General features: G+C 38.8%; 1 protein-coding gene and 1 long non-coding RNA gene across 13 annotated transcripts in view; one reads left to right on the forward strand and one right to left on the reverse strand.

Annotated features, from left to right (window-relative positions):
• CACNA1A (calcium voltage-gated channel subunit alpha1 A) overlaps positions 1-22,960 on the forward strand; it is a 328,550-nt gene that overhangs the window by 303,064 nt on the left and 2,526 nt on the right. For all 11 annotated transcript variants that reach the window (XM_039342836.1, XM_039342879.1, XM_039342845.1 and 8 more), the window contains 2 exons: positions 8,990-9,182; positions 11,354-11,601. In XM_039342836.1, the coding sequence (XP_039198770.1) occupies positions 8,990-9,182; positions 11,354-11,601 (441 nt within the window). The remainder of the gene's footprint in view (positions 1-8,989; positions 9,183-11,353; positions 11,602-22,960) is intronic.
• LOC120307797 overlaps positions 1-22,960 on the reverse strand; it is an 85,753-nt gene that overhangs the window by 60,453 nt on the left and 2,340 nt on the right. The gene's annotated exons all lie outside the window — the stretch shown is intronic.

Here is a 22,960-nt window from a genome sequence, read left to right on the forward strand (position 1 = left end):
ATCAGCTATAAAAGTATAGCTTTAGAGTGATTTCAAGATGAGATTATATATGATAACGTGAATATTTTTAAAAAATGGCATGTAAGATTTTAAAAAAGGAGTGTGAAATTATACTAGTTAACAGTTTTTTTCTGACATAATGTTGACTATCTCAGGAAAAAATAATTTAGATTTACAGGTATGGATGTTAGGTTAATTTAATGCATTCTGCACAGAAAATTATAATTAATATTTTAGCGGTCCTAAGATAAAACACAATGAAATTAAAATGTTAGGTTGCAAAGTTCAGCTGTGAAAAAAGGCAGTTGTGACTCTGCATTATGGAAGAATTGTAAATTTATTACCCAAGAACAACTTCCCAAACAAGCAAGCAATGCAACAGAAACCTCTGGAGATGACAATTCCTTCTCAGCTATGAAACTCTTAGTCCTTCATTCCTGGAAAGAATTCAATATTTAGATTTTAGGATATGCCACTGAAAGACTGCAATAATCTCTATCTTCTGCCTTTCCCTTATTACCTTATTCTGCCATTCTGTATTACTTTTAATATTTTTAATATAGTTGTAAAGTTCGGTCATATGCTGTCTTTTTCATTAAGTACAAGTTTCATGAAATTGCCATTTTGGAAGAGAGATTGCTTTTCTTATTTCCTGCATCCCATTAGGAATGGACAGGACATCTTGAAGAAGAAAAGCTTCTTCACTTGTTGCTGATGTTCTTTAAGATAATCTCAATCAATTCTGAGTCCTTTCCCCAGATGTTCGTTGCCATGTCTTTCCATTGGTCTCAGAAAACTATCCAGAAAAATTGATTCTAAGTTGCACTTTACAAAGGGGTTTTTAGCAACTCTGCAATCTTTGTTTGATTACTTACAATTGTGGCTCACCATGCACACCAGTCCTGTATTTAGGAGGCACCCACAACAGTTTTTTTGATGGGAAGAGGCTTCTGGTTGCATATGCATTTGTCCCTCTAGGTGGGAAAAGGGGAGAGACATCAGAAAGTACAGCAGTTACAAGTGAGTAATTTCTCTTTTGTTTTGTTTTCCTCTGTGGATCAGAAACTGTTGAGTAGTAAGGGAGCTGGTATTTTGGGTTTTCAGGAAGACCTGAACCTAGAACTTCCAAGATTCAATTTCCAAGCCTGGTATTATTTGTTCAAAACAGTATAAGGAATCAGGTTTCTGGTAGTTCAAGGACAAATAGATCTGAGCGAATCCTTTCACTCTATAATACAGGGAGGTAGTGTTAGTTTTTCCAGGAGGATGATTGCTTGTCCAGTTGATCTTTGCTCTGCACAAACATAATGATGGAACACATTATATTTGTGAAAAGAAATACATTGTAAGATTAAGACACATTGCTGATTACATATGAGTAGAATATTTTCTTTCCCTAAAATTTAGCTAGACTATGCTGAAAACGTAAAACAACAACAGAAATATAGCAACAGGCTTAGTAATTCCAGTCTTGTCTGATATTACTCAGTGGAATGGCTTGCCTCCAGAAATTGCGAATGCCCCATAACTGGAGGTTTTTAAGAAGAGATTGGACAACCATTTGTCTGAAATGGTGGAAAGTCTCCTGCTCAAGTAGAGGGTTGGACTCCAAGGTCCCTTCCAGCCCTGTTATTCTATGTTCTATTTCCGGATGGTTTTGATTGAGACATATGCTAATGTTCTTATTTATTTGCCCTATTTATATGGCTACCCATCTCACAAGAAGCGACTCTAGGTGGCATGTGAGAATCATTAAAACAATAATTATTAAAATATAAAAAGTCCCATTAAAATTGAAAAACACTATTAGAAATTTCAAACATAGAAAACTACACAGAGAGAATAAAAAGACCCCACAATGGAATCATGTAGGAATGTCTGCAGTTCCCTGGGATACTTAGACCTGGCAACATAACCAGGTTTTGAGGGACATCCAAAATGATAACTGGAAAGGAACTAACCTAATTTGGAGGATGAAAATGTTCTATAGGGCAGGCACCACTGTGGAGAAGGCCCACGTCATGGAACCCATAAATGACCCCTGGTACCCATAACATGCCTTCTCTGCCAGTTTTAATGGGATGGGCTGAAGTAATTGGAGAGAGACATCCCCTCAGACAGTCTGGTTATGTACCCTCAAGAATTTTAAAGATTAAAACCAGCACCTTGAATTGCACCTGGAAGCAGACTGGCAGCCAACGCAATTTGCAGAGCACACACAATTTACCTGCACTACTCTATTCTGCACCAGTTGATGCTTATGGATACTCCTCAAAAGTAGCTCTGTGTAATAGTCCAAGGTGAAGATAACTAGAGGAGAAATTTCTGTCACCAGACCCTTCCAATCCAGGAAATGGTGCAACTGGTACACAATACAAAGCTGTGCAAAGGCCCTCCTAATATGACTGCCACCTGCTCAGGAGTGAAGTTGTGAGTCTAGGACAGGGGTGTCAAACTGCCGCCCATGGGCCGGACACGTCACGCAGAAGCCACGCCCACCCCATTGCCAGCAATGGCAAAACAGTCCTGATCCGTTGCGCGACGTCACGTGATGTCGTGAGTTTGATATGTCTGGTCTAGGAGAAGCCCCAGATTGTACACCATGTTTGTCAGTATCACCCCATTCACAACCACAGATGACATAGTCTTAGAACCTGATTTATTGTGTATAATGGCACTAGAAAAATCCAGGGCTAAGCATGAAGAGGGAAAACCAAGAATTCCCCCAGTTTCAGATCACATAGCCACTGCTCCAACAGAAACACCAGATATGGAGCGTGACCACTGTCCAGCGATGGGCTCTGAATTACCTGGGATGGGCCCACGGCCAATATGGTGCAATCCAGAATGGAATCAAGGAGTTCCTGCAGCAAAGTTAATTATGCAGTATAGGGAGACTGGTACAGCAGCAACAATCCCAATTGATCCCCAGAGTCCAGCTTAATGAACAGGATCTAATATCGAATGATCTGTGCTGCAACATCCCTGAAAGCTGTAGGGCACTGGTGGCGAACCTATGGCACGGGTGCCAGAGGCGGCACTCAGAGCCCTCTCTGGGGGCACGCGCACCATCGCCCCAGTCCTAGGCCTTCAGCTGGGTTTTATAAAACCTTTTCGCTTTAGGCCTCCGCTGCCATGTGCAAAAAAAAAAAAAAAAGGTTCAATCAGTCAATTTCAACTTCTCATGGGAAAAATAATCTTGCAAAGTTGGAATTGATTGATTGAACTTTTTAGTCCCAGTCTTCCGTTACCACCACAGCCATGCCCAGCCAATGGGCCACACCCAGCCAATGGGCCACACCCACCTGGCACCCGACGATGCATAAGTGGGTTTTGGGTTGCAGTTTGGGCACTCGGTCTCTAAAAGGTTCGCCATCACTGCTGTAGGGAGTCTCAGAAGACAATCACCAGATCCCCTGGCCCAGAGTTTCAGCTGATGCCACACCCAACTCCTGTTTGGCATATTTTCAAAAGGATTACCCCTTACCAGACCCAGCTAGATTTAGTGGTATGTACAAAAGACTTACCTCTCATCAACAATTAAATCACTGATGAGGGATGCCTTACTGCAGACTAATCTGGCATTCTGTAGCAGCAGCTAAAGGCCAGAGCTACTGAAAGTCTGCTAACAGGATACTGGGTAGAGATCAAGAAACTTGAACACAAAACTGGTGTATGGCAACAATTCCCATGTTCTCCAAAGGTAGCCTGCTCCTCATCTCCCATGATACATTACATTTGCAAGGCCAGTTACTACCATAATACCACCTCCCTCCTCCCAATGACAGCCCCATCCCCAAAACCAAAGCCCCCAAAATCAGAGACTGGGAACCTCCATCCTCCTCAGCAACCATTTCCAGGAGGGGAAGTTGGGCACCCTGAGACACTACAGCTTCACCAGTTCCCAGTGCCCTCAGTAGCCACCATCTTCCCACACACTACCATATATTCACATACAATACAACACATTCACGCAGAACTCTCACTCATCCTCATTCATCCTATCTCACACACTCATAGGGACCCTCCCCTGCCATTCCCACCAGCCAGTAGGGAGCTCCCCTCATTCACCCATCCCCAATTCCTTCTCTAGCTCTTACTCAGAAGGAGGAATCAGTCCTTTCATAATAGCATTGCTGCAGTTAGGGGAGCCATGTTGTTTCTTTCCTCCTTATCAAGAATACCCAGAAAGAGGGCAAAGTGACCTCTGCGTAGGGAAGAGGGTCCACAGTAGAATGCCACTCTATTGTAGCCCTCATCCTCTAAACCCCGATTCAAACAAAGCCTCAAGGTCCAGAGCATATAGGCAAGAAAGAACTGGGCAAAGGAGTTTGGCATGTTTTGCCTGGAGAACAGCATTTAAGTAGCTGTTAACAGACCAATTCTTGCATGAGAGATTTATATAGAATCTCAAGATCATGATGGCTGCTTTGTACACGCTGCCACTTGGGGACATATTTCCTATGAACCTCCTTTGCTTTTTATCTTAGAAAGCCTTTGATTCTTCTGGAGATGAATTATCTCAAAAAGATATTACCACTAAGGCATTCAATTAGGTCTGGCATTCCTTTTTAGAAGGAATGTGGTAAGCTACATTTCACATTGTTTAAGATAGTACAGAAAATCTTATTATAATACGTCGGTTCGGGAGCAGCTATATTCATAATATGGCAGATAATACAAAAGATATGCAGGTAAGATAATGTAAATAAGGATGATGCTATTGTTTTTATTCATAGAATGATCATGATAGATAATGATAAAAAATTAAAATAAAATAAATAACAAAAATAGTCAAAATCATGATTAATAATTCAAACAAATCAGTTATGGGTAAGGAGAAAAATTTCAACTCCTTTCTTAGGAGCCGAAAGTATGGAAGCAACTTAAAAATATCACTGAATGTTATTCTGATTCTACAGATTTACCTCCATGTTTGAATTCATGAGCGATATAATAATAATTTATTAAATTTGTATGCTGCCCAACCCTCAATGTCCCCAGATGTCTCACAACAATTAAATAAATTACAATAAAACATTTTTAACAAATTCAAGATTTGTTAGAAATTCCAAGATTCAGCTTTCAGTTTTCTGTTTCATCCCTTTTCTATATTTTGCAATTTCAAACATATTGTGATTAAAACTGATTTTTTAAGGAAGATATTCTACTCTTAGGCTGAGACTTGCAAGTCTTAATTTTAAATAGATAGTAAAGCCTAAATGTACTTCTTGCTTGAATCACAATGGGCACATTTAGAGAAACAAAACATTAAAACTACAGTATATAAATTCATAATATAGGAAAGGCAATGTGGCTAAGATCATTTTCTTTGGCAGTCATCAGTTTTTCATCCCACCACCTGACTTCATCTTTTACAGGATTATTTGAATATATCTCAAAAAATTGAGGGGAGTGGAGTGGTGAATCCAACTGGCAGTGAAACATCAGCTGCCACCATCAGCCTCATGTACCAGAAGGACTTCATAGGCATTGTTAATTTTTTTTTCTTAAACATGAACAAATTCAAGACAGTACTTGACCTGAAAGTATGCCTCTTGCTCAGAAAGAAAAAAAGATAAATTGAGGTGATAAGATAGCAGGAATGAGTACGAGAGAAGTGATTAGAAGGATGATGAGAGACAATCTTGGCATTTTGACTTCAGCTAAATAAAGTTTTAGGACTTACCATATATATCTTGTCAATCTTTTCATTAACAAGTAAGCTTCCATACTGCAGCTATTTTGTACCATGTTTCCACGAAAATAAGACCCAACCAGAAAATAAGCCCTAGCATGATTTTTAGTGTGAGTCTAATATAAGCCCTACCCCAAAAATAAGCCCCAGTTAAGAGCCCTTGTGACCGCCTGCCCACTCCATCCCACCATCTGCTTGTGGCTGCAACAGGGCAGGAGGTTGCGCAGCACGCCATTGTTGCCACTATGAGGTGAGGCAAGGAAGGTGGCAGGGTGGAGCTGCCCCACGTGCCCCACACCCGTGCACCTCAGGGCTCCCACAGCCAGGCCACCCATGCTCTGCCACCAGCAATGGCACCAGCAGCAGCAGCAGCCCCATCCAGCAGGAGCCCAGGCACCCACCCACCCCCCACCTGCCTCTCCTCACCTCGAGGCAGCAGCACCAACACGCCATGCAGCCTCCTGCCCCATTGCAGCTGCAAGCAACCAGATGATGGGACGGAGTGGGTGGTGGCCATGTGGCACATTCGGCAGGGCTCAGCCCAGCAATAGCAGTGCTCACACTCACCTGCACTGCGTGGGCTTCACAGCCCCAGAGTACACTGGCCAAGAGGCTACCGGGGTGCAGCTGCTGCCGGACACCTTCGGCCCCCGTGCACTCGCCACATGGAAAAATAAGACATCCCCCAAAAATAAGCTCTAACAGCTCTTTTGGACCAAAAATAAATATAAGACGTGATCTTATTTTCAGGGAAACACGGGTAATAATGTGACAACATCAGATTATTGAATCCCTCAAATTGCCTAACCTTATCTGTCTATTGTAAAACTTTATATAATGCTATAGATTACTATATGCAAATATTATTTGGTCAATTTTAGATTTACAAATCTCAGCTCAGTGTAGATGAGAAATAAAGTATATATTTATTGTTGCTTTTATCTTTATTAATCTACCAATGGATAATGCATGTTGCATTTTATCTATAAAGATTTGTAATTTCTAAATATAATTTAAACCTAAACCTGGGTCACATTAGTGGAATTCAATACTTTTCACATTATGATCATTTAAAATATCACAATGTGCTGCAGATTTTGTACATACTTTATTTTAAAAAGGCTCTTTGATCATCTTGTGGAGGCTTCTGGGTCGAGAAAAAAGGATGGCATTTTCCTTGTGCCTTCCTTCTAAATCTTCCCCAGAAGTCTGGGAAATGGGGAATTAGAAAAAAATGGAATTTGCACAGTCATTTCCCTCCCATTCTCCAAAGCTGCAGCACTGACAAAAGCCTTCCATGAATAGAAAGAGATCATAAATCCTGCAGTGGTTACAAGGTTTTGCTTTTTCCTTTTATTTGCTAAGGCTTACTTTTGTGTAAACTTTTTGAGTGTGTTTCTCGCTGAGCCGTTCTAGAGCATAGTGAACTGCTCCTCTGAGAGTAAATGTATCAAAGCGTCAGGCCTAGCCAAACCTGACAATTTTTAAATTGATATATGTGTCATGAAGAGTAGTAAAGATAAATGAGAGAAAAGGTGGCCATGTGTATGTGATTGGATGTTTCCCCTGTGCCCCTAGAACTTTCCATGTTTCTATTAAATTATCTTGCATTTAATGTTTTTGGGTTAGAAGATCATCTTTTGACATGAGTTTCTGGGGACGTTTTCCCTGCTTAAAACCTACCAAACTTCCAGCTCCACCTATTTTTTTCCTTATATTTTTAATGGAAAAGCATTACTTAAGAAACTGACAAGCTGAGAAGCACCGATCTCCAGCATAATCTTTATTTCAAAACAATGCCTCTGAATTCTGTGTAGGCCCCATTAAAGTTAAAATGGTGAGTAATCAAACACAATGTGTTGTTCAAAAATGTGTCCATCGTTCAAGAAAAAATGTGGAGGTAAACTAAACTAATAGAAACCATTAGAGAATGGAACAGTTACGTGGATACAGCTGAGGATGATTTAACCCAATCTCATTCATGGATGGAGGAGGAAGTGAAGGCAACATCCTGGGGGAAATGCAGAAAAAGAAATGTTGGCAGAACATATTTCTGTAATGGTTAGGTGGGATGGGGAAAAGGTCCTATAAACTAGACTTTCTGTTGTCATATTCCTGAAATGAACTGAAAGTCAGTAGAAATAGTGAAGAGGGAAGAAAAAACATTTACCTGATTGATGCTGGTTCCAGTCTTAAAGTGCTATTACATTTGAAATAAATTGTGTACAAATCCTGGAACAAAGTAACAAAAGCTAGAATTCAACAAACCATACAACAAAGTTACAACTATAAGTAACTTCGTAACCAGCAGTGGTAGCATAATAAATGAATATATTGATATCCAGAATATAAGTATAGTTATTTAAAAAGATACTTCGGACAGATTGGTTAAGATTGTTTAAATCTAATTTTCCTCATTGTGATTAAGGTTCCACCCAGATTCATGAAATAGATGATGTGATATATGACACAAAAGAATTATAGAGGCAAAGAAAAACATGCAGAGAGCAAAGGAAGGGCAATCTATGGTCAGAGGTATCAGAGAATCTAATGGTTTCATTAGAATGATGAAACAAACATTGCAGCATCACAACAACACAAACAGCAGATGTACAAAAGGGACAGAGCTTTAGTTGCATTGGTACAAAGCTCATTTCATTGCTACTCTTCCCCCAACATTTCTATCTGTGGGAGCTTGAACTAGGTTTTAGGGTGTATGGAATATTACTTAATTTATCTGAGGATGTAAATACGTTTTCTTTCTCTTGGGATAAGTAATTTCTTCATATGTATTTCCTTTGGCCAGTGTTTTTTCATGATATTGACCAGAGAAAGTAATGTATGCTTTCATCTCCAGTAAAGAGCATCCATAACCAGAGAAGCTTCTGCTGAGTTGGTGCTCATATAAAATATACCTTCTTTTCTAGCTCATTCAAGAGAGGAATGCAGCATGGCAGCTGTGTTCTTAGCTACATTCGTAATGTATTCCTGAGTTCATTGCGAAAGGAGGGAGTCTTGGTTGGTTGTAACAAGATGTTCTAATCCATAATTTAGGCATAGAGCAAATGAAAGAAGAGACTGGTATATGTATCAACAGTTTTCTATATCCCATAGTTTTGTAAGTGTTGTAGAAAGGTGCACTGGATAACCAGTCTGATAGGATATAATTCTACTTCTCTAGTTAAATAATCTGTCTCTGTAACTTTATCCCATGCTTCAAAAAATCAGGCTGGCTTTTATTTTCTTGTAAGGCTCCCCTAATGTTGTTATACTGGTTCTATCTCTCTCCAGACCATTGCCGATACAAGTCCCATGAAACGCTCTGCCTCCATGTTGGGCCACTCACGTTCCAAAGGTACACGCATGGATGATTACTCTCTAGAAAGAGTAATTCCAGAGGATGGCCAGCGACATCACCGCCGACGGGAGCGGACCCACCGTACATCAGAACGTTCACTGAGTCGATACATTGATGTGGACACAGGTAAAAACAATTCAAGACAAATGGAAGTCTATCCTGGGGAATGGGAACCTGTGGCATTCCAGGAAGCTATTTCTCTTTTCCTCTCAGGTGGACGTAATTTCAAAGAAAACCCTGGGTGTCAGTCTCCCACAGTTTTTATTTTCTAAGAAAGCCTATGAGGCCCAGGCAGGGTTTATTGATAATTTTGAAAAGGAAAAAAAAATGCTTGAGAATAATTCTTTGTTCTGAATATACTAGCTTCCCATCTCTTGTATAACTAACTCCATCTAAAATGTCTGAATGTGGAGTAATAAAAACCATTCCTCAAGAGTCTTCACAGGTAGTCCTCGATTTAAAACCACAATTGAGACTGAAATCTCAGTCACTGAGTAAAAGAGTAGTTAAATGAGATATCCGTGTGATTGATTCGCTTAATGACCATAATCACAGTATTTCCAGTTTGGTTGATAAGCAATCTCACTAGTTATTAAGCAAACAAAGTCTCAGGTAAGGAGTAGGGTGTGCCTTGGGGTTGCGGGAGATCCTGGGAAGTTCATTCTCAGGAGCTGAAAAGCCTCCCTGCCTAAATCAACAGAATGTACAGCCCTTAAGTAAAGAGACACTCACACACAGCCTATGTCAGACACCGCAGCCCACCCACTTGAGGGACTCTTACTACCTTGCTTCTCCACTGTGTGCTTTCAGCTCCCTCTCATATTGGGGCTGGCCAAAAGAGCAGTTCCCCTCCATGCACAAATAACTGCTTTGATGGGGTACAGGAAAGAAGCTGAAATCTTCAGGATTTCAGCTTTGTTTTTGTAACCCACTAAAGGAGCTTAGATATCCTCTGTGCACAGGAGGGAACTCCTTTGGCGGGGTGTTTGAATGGAGCTGAAATCTTAAGGATTTCAACTCCCCTCAGCAGGCAGCTCTTTCAGACAATTCCAGAGACGAGAGGGAGTCCCTCTTGGCAGAAAGCCAGAGTTTGCAATCTTTCCTACTAGCTTCCCCATTGACTTTCTGGCAGAGAAGGTTGTAAATGACAATCACAGGAATGCAGGGCACTTGGCAACTGAAGTAGTGAACCAAGGTGCCAAGTACCAAATCACAATCAAGTGATTGCAGAGGTGATGATGCAATATTTTGCAATGGCCAGAAGTATCTTATGGGCCGTAAAGCATTTTTTCTGAGACCATCATACTTCCAGAGTTCCAGACTGTTGTTAAACAGCACTACCCATATTCCTTTTTCTGGGATGGGAAGCTAGTCTTCCCCAAATGCTGGGTCACATAACGTTTAGTGAAACCACTAAACTGGTTAAAATTGAGGGGAGTTGAAGCTCAGCATTTTGTTAGAACCAAACCATTATACGACAATGTGTGAATCAAGCCATCATGCTGAACTACAATATAGTCTCATTTGTTTGGACACTGCGTAAGATATACTCTTTTTTTTCATTTTTCTGTTTCCTATTCTTAAGAGATGTAAGCTACCCAGAGTTCCTGGGAGTCACATAATGCAATAAAATAAATATTATGTGAATAGAGTTAATATGTTTCTTTAATGCCAATTCAGTATTAGTCTGGGCTGTATGAAGTTAGCCAGTGGAAACATGTACAGCCTACAAGCAACTTTCAAATATTTCATCAGCTAAGCATCTGACTTGGGGGTTCACTGAACAGCAATCCTAATTTGGCTGCATGGAGGTCCAAGTTCAGACATTAAACCAATTTATTGAATTATTTTCCTTGATTAAATGCTCACTTGAGAGAAGATAACCTAGAAAAGCAATTTACTCTGTAGAAAGTACTATATGCTTTGGAGTCTAAGTCTTGGACACCAAAGTATATAATGATTATCTGTTTGACTATCCAAACCAAATAAAATGTGCTTTCAATGTTTTTAGTATTTTGTCATACTTTCCTCTTTTTTTTTTTTTTGCTGCCTTGTTACACAGAGCATTAACAGGTTTTCTTAATATCTTCCATATCATTGATTTAGAACACTGTTTCCCAAACTTGACAATTTTAAGGCATGAGGACTTCAACTCCCAGAATTCCACAGCCAGCAACGCTGGCTGTGGAATTCTGGGAGTTGAAGTCCACATGCCTTAAAATTGTCAAGTTTGGGAAACACTGATTTTTAGAACAAATGCATTGGATTTTAAATTGTTTTGTTTTTCTCACCGGCAGGTCTGGGTACAGACCTCAGTCTGACTACACAGTCAGCTGACCTACCTCCGAAAGAAAGGGATCAAGAGCGAGGCAGGCCTAAGGATCGGAAGCACCACCACCATCACCACCACCACCATCACCATCACACATCTTCTGACAAGGAGCGATATTCACAAGAGAGGCATGAATATAGCCGGCCTCGATCCAGAGATCGACGTTGGTCCCGTTCACCCAGTGAAGGCCGAGAACATGTGCCTCATAGGCAGGTTGGTATGGCTTTCCATTCCATATTGTGCTTCTAAGGACTGAAACAAGTCCCTTTAGTATTGAGAAATGCCTATTTGCTTCAAGAGTGTCAAACTCCAGTTATCCATCTAGTTGTGTAAACATGCTAATACTGATTAGTCAGCCCTGTTCTACAATTTTGGTTCAGTATGGAAATTGTCTTGCAGGATTATCTAGTTTTTGCCAATCAGTTTCTGAAAGATCACAGCCACTTTTTGCAATTATAACTATCCCTGCCAGTTCTCCTCTGCAGCATCTGGTACTCAAAAGTATATTTTCAGGATATGGAAATAGAACAGCTTCACAGTAAGATAAATTAATGCTATTTTCTCAATGGTAGAAGCAGAGATAGAAATAGACAACAAGGTATTGGTATATAAGATCTGTGTGAGATACACTGCCTGACTGCCTGCACTCCTGAGGTTCATCTGCAGATTTATTTATTTATTTATTTATGAGACTTATATACCACTTTAAGTGCAAGCACTCTCTAAGCGGTGTACACCAGTAAGCAATGTATATATATATATATATATTTACATTGCCCCCAACAATCTGGGTCCTCATTTTACCTACCCCGGAAGGATGGAAGGCTGAGTCAACCTTGAGCCGATGAGATTTGAACCACTGACCTGCTGAACACAGTCAGCTAAAGTGGCCTGCAGTACTGCACTCTAACTGCTGCACCACCTCGGTTCCCGATTCCATTGCCAGTTTTAAAATAAAACAATCTGCCAGTTTACTGAATTTCTGTACATAAAATGAGAGCAAGACAATTATTTTGTCTTCCTTCTTAAACAGCACGGGATTTCCATTTAGCTATCATAGCTAACAATTCTTGATAGATATGAACTTGGTTCATCTTTGTGCTTCTTCGGCCTCCAGATTTATATCCTTCAGCTATAGTATTCATTTCTGTTTTGTTTTTGCTTTTCTTAAACTAAAAATACTCAATTAATTTATCCTCCTAGTTAATCTGCCGGTACACTGATGGTTTTAATTATTTGTATTCTTTGCCCATGTTATTTTTTTTAACAGCAGGATATCATAAGCTTGCTGTTTTAAAATGAATTCATAAAAAGACATTTGGAGTATTGTAAGACAGAGTTTGTGACATCCCAACTGCCAAATGTATATCCAAATGGCCTGTGTCTCCAAGGGTGAACACTTAGGCATTCGTTACATTTATGAGATGGCTTGAGGATTATTCAGACTGTAGGTTTACGTATTTAATTTTTGCTCAGAACTGATTTTATTTTTGGAACAACAAAAAGCATGATTGGCCCTGGACAGAACAGATGGAACCAGTGAGATTCCCTTGCCTAATCTTACCAAATAAACAAATAAACTATGATTGACTCCATTGACTGAGAAAATCAGTTCGGGCTACCTTAAAAATGGCAATCTTTCTAGTATTTAATCCTCAGCCAGTATTGCAATTTTCAGATTTAGGGAGCCAGCTGTGAGCAATTTTCATTGTTTTTTCAAAGTCAACTTAATTCAATTCAATTTTGTAACAGTTCATAGGTTGGTACTCATGGTAATATATATAGATCAGGTTCATATAGACTGTTTTCAACTTGTAGATCTCAAACTTGTGGAAAAGAGTGTGAAATAAAAACTACCACTTGTCTGCTAAACCCATACTTCCCCTGGCTGATTAAAGCAGCCCGATTGTGATTGGTTTTGTGGCTGGAGATGTAATTAGCATTTGAAGTGGGGTGACATCAGTATGCTGATGGCACTGAACTCTGTGACTCCTCCTATAAAACAGTCAGGGTAAAAATCTGGTAAATAAATAAAGTGGAACAAAACCAACAGATTATTTTATTTTCATATGACACTCTTACATGTAGCACATGTAGGAGTTATTGGCTACTAAGACTTTGCTACCTTCTGCTGAGATTATGGTTCATAGGCACCACAAGCCTTGAAACTTAGTCCATAGAAATTCGGGGTTCGTGGTATAATTTAAGCTAAGGATTGTCTCTCAGCCTTATTTGGTTGTTGTTTTAATTTAATATTGGAGAAGGAAATAGTATGTATGCTGCCTTGAACTTCTGAGGGAAAGATAAAATATGGCTGACTAATAATAACATCAGCCATTTCTCTTTCTAGAATTTATAGAACTGAATCATAAAAGATCCTATGCTGCTCCATACATTAATTTGACTGAAGTAGACACTGGGTGGGGGTTGTGTGTGAGAGATGAATATAAATAACTACTTTCCCCTGCATTAGTCCTTCTTTGGTTTCCTTACTTTAGATTTCTTAGTACTATGTAAGCAAGAGATCATATTAAAATGGAAAAAAATCATGTTCCAGGAAAAAAAACCCGCCTTTCCAAAAGCTCAATGAAAGTAAAGGAGTGGTTGTAGCTGATGAACCTGTTGAAAGCAGAAAAGGCATTCCTTGTTACATAAATCATTTATGGCTCTAGGAGCACTTGCATATTATGTGTATTTGTCTTTAGAAAGAAGTATAAGCTTGTTTAGAATTTACAACATTTCTAATTCCTAGATAAGGGAATATTATAGTCACAGTGGCTTCATCTTGTTGTCATTCACCTTGTTGGCTCTTATTTAACAGTCAGTGTATCCAGTGCTATTTGAAGATCTACCCAATTTTCCTTGACTAAGACAATATTGAGCTATAGAAATTGATTACATTAGTACATTGAAGATACCTTACTCCAAAACTCCTAATGACACTCACCTATAGATACTGAAGAGAGTTGAATGTTTTCACAAACTTGGACTTATTCAATTCTTCAACTAAATTGAATCACAGAGGAGATTGAGAGGCTTTATTGTTGGATGAAACATTTAAAGTATCTTATCTACAACTTTTGTCTTCGAAAGATAAAACTGATTTCATGATGCAGGATAAGGCAGTTCACTTAAAATCTTATTAGGACTTAGTGGTGATGGGATATGGGGAAAGAACCATGCACAATTCAAGAGTATTTGCAGGTTCCCAGTCAAACAGAATTGGTGCCTATGTTGGAAACTGAGGTCCTAAACACCCTGTCAGCAGTGCAAGAGAACTGGCAATTTTGTCCCTTAAGCAATTTTTAAACATGCTATACTGGATATCTGCGACTATCAGCATATTGTTTTAGTGGTGAATTTTAGGAAGCTTTTTTCTTGCTACACTCCATGCACCCTAATCCTCCATGATTTGTGGTGTTTCAGGAAATCCTGCTTCCCTCTGCTCAGGCTCATGCTGTCAAAAATTAGTGGATTCATTCCATTTTTTGACACATGAAGAGTATCTGGGATGCAAAGCTGAACCTCAGAAGTTTCTTGTGATATTGACCTCTCCAATTCTAAGTTAACACCTTAATCATACCACCACTTGTACTACATAGAACAGTGATGGCGAACCTTTTAGAGACCAAGTGCCCAAACTGCAACCCAAAACCCACTTATACATCGTCGGGTGCCGGGTGGGTGTGGCCAATTGGGTGGGCATGGTTGCGGTAGTAACGGCAGACTGGATGGGACTAAAAATTTCAATCAATCAATTCCAACTTTGCAAGATCTTTTTTTTTTCCCGCAAGAAGTTGAAATTGACTGATTGAACCTTTTTTTTTTTTTTTGCACATGGCGCTGGAGGCCTAAAGCAAAAAGGTTTTATAAAACCCAGCTGAAGGCCTAGGACTGGGGCGACGGTGGGCGTGCCCACAGGGAGGGCTCTGAGTGTTGCCTCTGGCACCCATGCCATATGTTTGCCACCACTGACATAGAAACTGTGACAATATGCTAGAGCCAAGCTGGCTTTTGCCAAGCCTCAAAGGCCTATCTGAGTTTAAATTATTTGTCTCAAGTTTTTTTATTGCTGTTGAGTCAAGGAATGTTCACTTTTTTCTATATGGTGGCATTTATGATTTGAACTGTTAATGTGTTAATTTTTAATTAGATGAACTTTGATTATTGACAAAGCCCTGCTCTGCTACTTCATTCTGAAAGAGAGATATTCCTGGGAGAGATAACTAAAGAAAGCCAGAAGTTTATGGCAAGAGGATATAATTCTAACAGGATCACCCAAGGGGTGAAGATCATCCTAGCTGCCAGCTAAAGCAAATAGGCATCTATGTTAGGCAGCAGCAATATAAAATACGATGAAGACAGAAAATTACTAAAATTTCTAAGACGAAATTGCACTAAATCACTAAACAGCAAATGTATCATTCCATATTGCATAGGACAATGATAAATCATTCCTGTATTTTACCAAGAAGATCACATGGACAGAAAGAATAAAATGATTGACCATTTATGCCACATTATTAGCCCCTTAGGTCAGATGGCACTCAGCAGGAGTGAGGAAGAGCTGAAGATCTTGCACAGTGCTAACAGTGCTTGTGATATGGCTAAATTAAAGCCTTCAGAATGTTTAGTTGTTGACGTTGACGGGAAAGAAAAGAATATCTGAAGCTGCAAAGAAAGAATTACAATGAGAGCAGGAAACATAAGGAACATGAATATGAGAAAGTTCAGCAAAATGAAAGGTCAAATGAATCAACATTTGACATTATAGCCATCAGAATACTGAGATGGGATGGAATACAATTGGAAAGTTTTACTTAAAAGATCTCACTGTTTATAATTTCAGGATATTTAAGACAAAGAAGAAATGGCATCACTTTCAGAGTTAGGGAGAGTATAGCAAGAACAATCCTTAGCCATACCAAGTATTGATCAAATAATATCAATTAGTTCTTGTGGTCAACCTTTTAATATACAGTTATTCAAGTGGATGCAAAAGAAGAGAAAGCTGATGCAAAAGAAGAAAATCCACTGATGCAAAAGAAGAGAAAGCTGATGAGTTTTATATGGCTGGCTACATAAATCTACTAAATAAATAAGTTCCAAGCTAAGCTAAAGTGGTAGAAGCCAACCAGTTTCTACACTGTGATATTGTGCATATATCCACAGTTTGTTAAAATGCTCTCAGTTATGCCTCTGTAAAAGGTGGCCAGGACAGAAGGAGAAAGATGTGCTCTCCTCATCTGATGCAGGAAATGCAGATGCTGGTTTGCACGCTTGACTAAAGATGATGTGTGGAGAGACCAGTTCAGATTGTTAATTATCTACACTCCCAAATACTTAATACTGTTGACCACCTCTACAGCTGCATCCTTGATACAGAGTAGAATATGACTATGCCAGCTCTTTCTAAAATCTACAATGATCTCCTTTGTTTTATCAACATTTAGAACCAGGTTACTTTTATTGCACCAGTCCACCAGAGCCTTCACCTCTTCCCTATAAGCATCTTCATTGTCATCCCGGATAAGACCCACCTCTGCCGTGTTGTCTGCATACTTCACAATGTGATTAATAGCAGATTTGACACAGCAGTCGTGTGTCATCAAGGTGAACAGTAGCAGACTCAGGACAGAGCCCTGTGGGGAACCCTTACTTAAGTAGATGGAAACTTTCCAACTCGCACAAACTGGGGCCTATCAATAAGGAAATCAAGTATTCAATTATATAAAGGAGTATTAAAACCTAATAGGCCCAGTTTGTTCACCAGATGCTGAGGAACAATTGTGTTGAATACCGAACTAAAATCAACAAACAACATTCGCACATAAGTATTATTTACCTCCAGGTGCGCCAATCTAAGATGAAGCACACAGGAAAGTGCATCATCTACAGAGCAATTCTTCCAATAGGCAAACTGTAATGAGTCAAATGTAGGGGGAAGGCATGAAACCATGTAGTCCTTTACCAATCTCTCAAACACTTCATCATAATGGAAGTGAGTGCAACTGGACAGTAATCATTAAGGCATGTGATTATAATTTTGGGGGGCACTGGTACAATGATTGCAGTCTTAAAACATGATGGAACCACAGCCTGGTGCAATGAGAGATTGAAGGTGCCTGTGAAAACAGTGGCCAGCTGGTCAGCACACTCCTTAAATACTCACCCAGAGATATTATCAGGACCCGCAGCTTTCTGAGTGTTGACTTTCCACAGACCTTCCAAACAGCAGTTGTATCAAACCTGAGCACCTGCTCATCAGGAAGGGGAACAGCCTTCCTTGCCGGAACATTGTTTGTGGCCTCAGACCATCCACAAAACATATTTAGCTTGTTTAGAGAGTTCGTGTCGCCCTTACAAGTCAGGGAAGCTGCCTTATAATCAGTAATTACCTGACTACCTTGCCACATACGTCTCAGGTCCATAGGATCTTGAAAGAAATTCTGCACTTTCTGACTATGGGCCCCCTTTGCTGATTTTATAGCACATCTCAAATCAGTCTTCCTATTCTAAGTGCTGCCACATTACCCAATTTGAAAGCAGTGTTTCTCGCCTTCAACATTGCACGGACATCCTGTGACATCCAAGGTTTCTCATTTACTCGTATGATACCTGAAAAGAGACTGCAAAAGTTCAAAAAACAGGAAAAAAACAAACTGGATGTCAGAGCAAACTGGAAATTACTATGAAGAGAACAGAAGCCAAAGACAATAAAGACAATATTCTCAGGAAGAAATTTTTAAAAATTCAGAAAGCTGTTAAAAGAGACAACAAGCAGTATTACAACAGTATTACAAAGATGCCAGACATAGAAGCAGACATGGAAAAAGGAAGATCTTTCAAGAAATCTCTGAAACTCAGAAGAAATTCCAAACTAAAACTTATAGGCTAAACAATGTTGAGGGACAAATAGAAACTGATTCAAAGAAAATAAAACAAAGATGGAAGGAATATACTGAAATACTGTACAGCTGAGGTGTTAACATTCAAGATACTTTAGAAAATATTCCTTATTTACAAAAATCTCTAGTATTAGACAATGAAATTAGATCAGCACTTTGGTCTTTATCAAGCCAGCTGGCCACAAGAATTGATGAAATGTCTACAGAAATATGATAAGCAAGAGAAGCATCAGTAAATATTATAACCAAGTATGCCAACAAATCTAGAAGACGACATTGTGGCCAACTGATTGGAAGAGATCAGTCTGCACACTAATAAAAAATGAGACTTAACAATATGCAAATTATAACACTATATGCTTAATTTCACATGCTAGCGAACTAATGCCTAGGATCATCTAATGCAGATTACAGCCCTGCATGGAAAGGGTGATGCCAGAATTCAATCTAGCTTTAGAAAAGGCCAAGAATCATGAGGCATTATTGCTGATGCTTGCTGGATAATTGAGAAAGACAAAAAAGAAGCTTCACTGCTTATAAAAGGACTTTAGATTGTGTCAGTTAAGTCAAGATGTAGATCATGCTCAGAGAAATGGAAATCTCAGAGCATCGCATTATCCCCATGTGAAACCTATACATAGGTTAGGAGGCCATAGCAAGAACAGAACATAACAGAACAAGTTGACTCTTAGTCAGCAAAGGAGAGAGAGAAGGCCGTATACCAGTGGTTCTCAACCTTTCTAATGCCGCGACCCCATAATACATTTCTCCATGTTGTGGTGACCCCCAACCACTTATACATCACCGGGTGCCAGGGGCATGGCCAAAGAAAAGGGGGAAAAAATGGCGGACAGCCTTGTTTGGCGACCCCCGTGAAATGGTCGTTCGACCCCAAATGGGGTCCCGACCCACAGGTTGAGAACCACTGCCGTATACTCTCCCTTACTTATAGAATAGAATTCTTTATTGGCCAAGTGTGAATTTGCCTCCAGTGCATAAGTTCCCAGTATACATACAACAAATGATAATCATAATCATTATCATAAAATACAATCATCATAAATCATAGATTCAACACTCAGTGATAGACATAGGATACTAAAGCAATCAACATAAATCATAATAGGATACTAAATTAAAAACAATCAACATAAATCATGAGACACAACAAAAGGTTGTAGTCATAAGAATCTAAGGAAATAGGTAATAGGACAGATGAGAAGGATAATAATACAGCCTAACTAGGTGGTTTACATCCCAGGGCATAGACACTGTTGTGAGAATTGGTTGTTTAACAGAGTGATAGCATTGGGGGGGGGGACTGTCTTTGTGTCTAGTTGTTTTGGTATGCAATGCCCTATAGCATCGTCTTGAGGGAAGAAGTTGAAACAGTTTATGTCCAAGATCTGAGGGATCTGTAGATATTTTCACAGCCCTCTTTCTGGTTCATGTATTGTATAGGTCTTCAATGAAGGCAGACTGATTGCAATTATTTTTTCTGCATTCCTATCTTATATGTGGAATATATACAGAGGGAAGCTTAATTGGAAGGTGTGTGTGCTTTTAAGTGGAAAGAAGGAACATCAATAACCTCTGTAGTGTAGTGTAGTGGTGACACTACACTGTAGCTGAAAAATACAAATTATCTGCAAGTTCTAGTAATGAAAGTCAAGGAGCACAATTTAAAAAATGGGACTAAAATGAAATCTCAAATAGACCATACTATGGATAACAGACACAGCAACCAGTCTTGGAATTAAGAAAGAAGATACTGAAGTGGTGGATAGCTTCTATATTTTAAGTCAATTATCAACAGGAATATGCTGCATATTAGCACTTGGTAGAGTAACAACTTGGAAAAGCTATGCAGACATAGGGATATCTCTATATCTATCGAGATTATAATCACAAAGGCAACAAGTGATGCTCTATGGAAGTGAGAATTGGACTTTAAAAAAGCAGGATAGAAAGAATATTGATTCTTTTAAACTGGTATTGGAGGAAAGTCCTGAGAATATCATGCATACTCAAGCAAATAAATAAAACTACCATTGTGCAAATCTTCCTAATGTTCTCACTTGAGATACAAATGAGCAGGTTCAAATTATCACAATATGCACACATGATATGAAGACCTAGCTCTCTGGAAAAATCTATAATGCTGAGAAAAGATAGAAGGAAAGACCAATAAGCAAGGTGGATGGACTGAACTGCAGTGGCAACCAATTCACCACTGGAAAACATAAAGGACAAGGCTGTGGACAGATCCACCTAGAAAAATTCTATTTTATATGATTGCTAAGAGTTAACACAAGCCTGATGGCACATGAGCAATCATCAGTGCTCACATACATTATACACACATAACTGAGGCTACATTAAAAAAATATTGTCATGGGTGGCATGCTACTTTGTGGGAAGAAAGACATTTAGTCCAGCAACACTTCTGGAAGCATTATATTAGGAGAGCATTATTGGATATCTGGAAAAAAAAAAAAAAAAAGAAATTATATGAAAATCCCCAATTGGGTGTCTACATTAGAAATGTACACACATCCAAATTTGATAAAACGTGGGGGTGCTGTCACCTATAAAGATATTTTGAATGAGAAAGGAGAATTAAAAGCGAGAAATATCTTAAAGGAAGAAGGAATTGATCTGGAATGGTGGGCGTATCTTCAAGTCCAATCCAAATTTAATAAAGAAAAAAAAAAAAACGGGGCATAAAGCAAGACTCTTCAGAATTAGATAAAATCTTATTTAGTAGGGAAGGCAACACTATAAGTAAACTATATCGATATTTATTAGAGCAAGATATGATTGAGGAACAGGTGAAAGAAACAATGATAATTTGGTATAAATATTTTGGGCAAAATATTGATTTGGATAATTGGCAAAGTTTATGGGAAAAAAATCTAAAAATTACTCTAACAACCTCCTATAAGGAAAACCTCTATAAGATGTTTTATAGGTGGCACCTCCTCCCACAAGATTAGCACGAATGAACAAGGGGAAATCCTCAATATGCTGGAAGTGTGGAGAGTCCATTGGGAATTACTACCACATGTGGTGGCAATGCCCAAAGGCACCAAAAGTTTGGAACTTATTAAAGAAATGGCTGGAAGAAATTTTGCTAATATAGAGGCCAAACCAGAATTTTTTTATTGGAAATTATAGAAAGAAAATATAAGATACAAATTATTTACTATTGTATATAGTAACAGCGGCACGAATAGCCTTCACTCAAAAGTGGAAAGAGAAAGATACTCCAGCCGAAAAGGAAATATTACTGAAAATTTTCAATTGCGCTGAATTGGTAAACTTACATGGGAACTCAAGGATAAAGTACTACAAAATCTGGGAACAATTTTAGGATTGGATAGGCAATAAGCGGGTAGCCAAGACAAATGTATAGCGTTAGAATAAAATATAGATTATAGACAAATATATATTTAAAAGATAACTAGATATACAGAAATAAGGGAAAAAATGTTAATATTATATTATAAATAGTGATCAAAGCTCAAGAACTTTATGTCTAGATGAGTACTAATACTACTATAAAATGTCGGAAGATGTATGGAACCAGTGACGTCATATCTACGTCCAATGTGTTTTTAATTTTGTATTATTAATAAAAAATTTATAAAAAAAAAAATACTGTCATGTAAGGTAACTGTAGTGATTTCCGTGTTTTTATACCCTTGAAGATCCTCTTTTGAAATTCTGTAAATGTATATCCCACAAAAGTCTAAAATATGGCAGTAAATGTAGGCCAGTGTGATTAATAGTTAAATGGTTGGAGTGGGGTGGTCCAGATTCTAGACCACATTCAGCCATGAAGCTCACTGGATAATTAAGGAGCAATCAGTTTCTTCAGCCCAACCAACTTTACCAGGTGTTGGCTGTAGAAGAAAAATAATCTGAGCTTTGTTATGTGCATATACTAGAAGCAAATAGAATACTAGTAGAAATAGAAATATTAGCTACTAAACTCCTATCGTCTGACAAATATTTTTATAATTTATATGTTTGATGAGTGGCATTTGGGCAACTTATGGCATCACCACGAGAATTCTATGAAAGATCAGGATCAGCAGCACTGTTTTTAATCTGACAAATAGTGTTGCCTACATGTGAATCTATACATGACTTGTCCGTGCATAAAAATAGATACATGTGATATCAGGAGTTTTTAACTTTGGGCCTAATGTCTGAAGAAACATACTTTTCTACAGATAACACAATTCAACCTAAACTAAAGCCCATACTTTTTGCACAATCTAGCCAAGTGCAAGAGGCCTTTTGGTTTTTGACATCAGACAAAGGCTCCCTTGATCAAGTCATTGTGTACCCCAAAGGTAGCATATCCTCTTCAGAAGGCACCTAGCATTATGTGTTTATTTATGTAGTATAAAATACTAAATAATATTGAGGCTAAGGCTTATTTGGCATGATGGCCCAAGCTGTACAAGATGATTTAATACAGCTTGGCTTTTCAGTGTCTTCCAATGTCTTATGACAGGATACTAAAGATTCTTGCAAAAATTGATCTGATCATACCATCAACCCTATGGATAAAGTGAAAAGCATAATTTTACACATTGTAGCAGGACATCTACCATGCCAACCAATTATTGTGATCAAGCACCCCAGGTGCTGTG

The sequence above is a fragment of the Crotalus tigris genome, unplaced genomic scaffold (assembly GCF_016545835.1).
Source record: "Crotalus tigris isolate CLP2741 ecotype Arizona unplaced genomic scaffold, ASM1654583v1 scf7180000017551.9496454, whole genome shotgun sequence".
In the NCBI taxonomy this organism is placed as follows: Eukaryota; Metazoa; Chordata; class Lepidosauria; order Squamata; family Viperidae; genus Crotalus; species Crotalus tigris.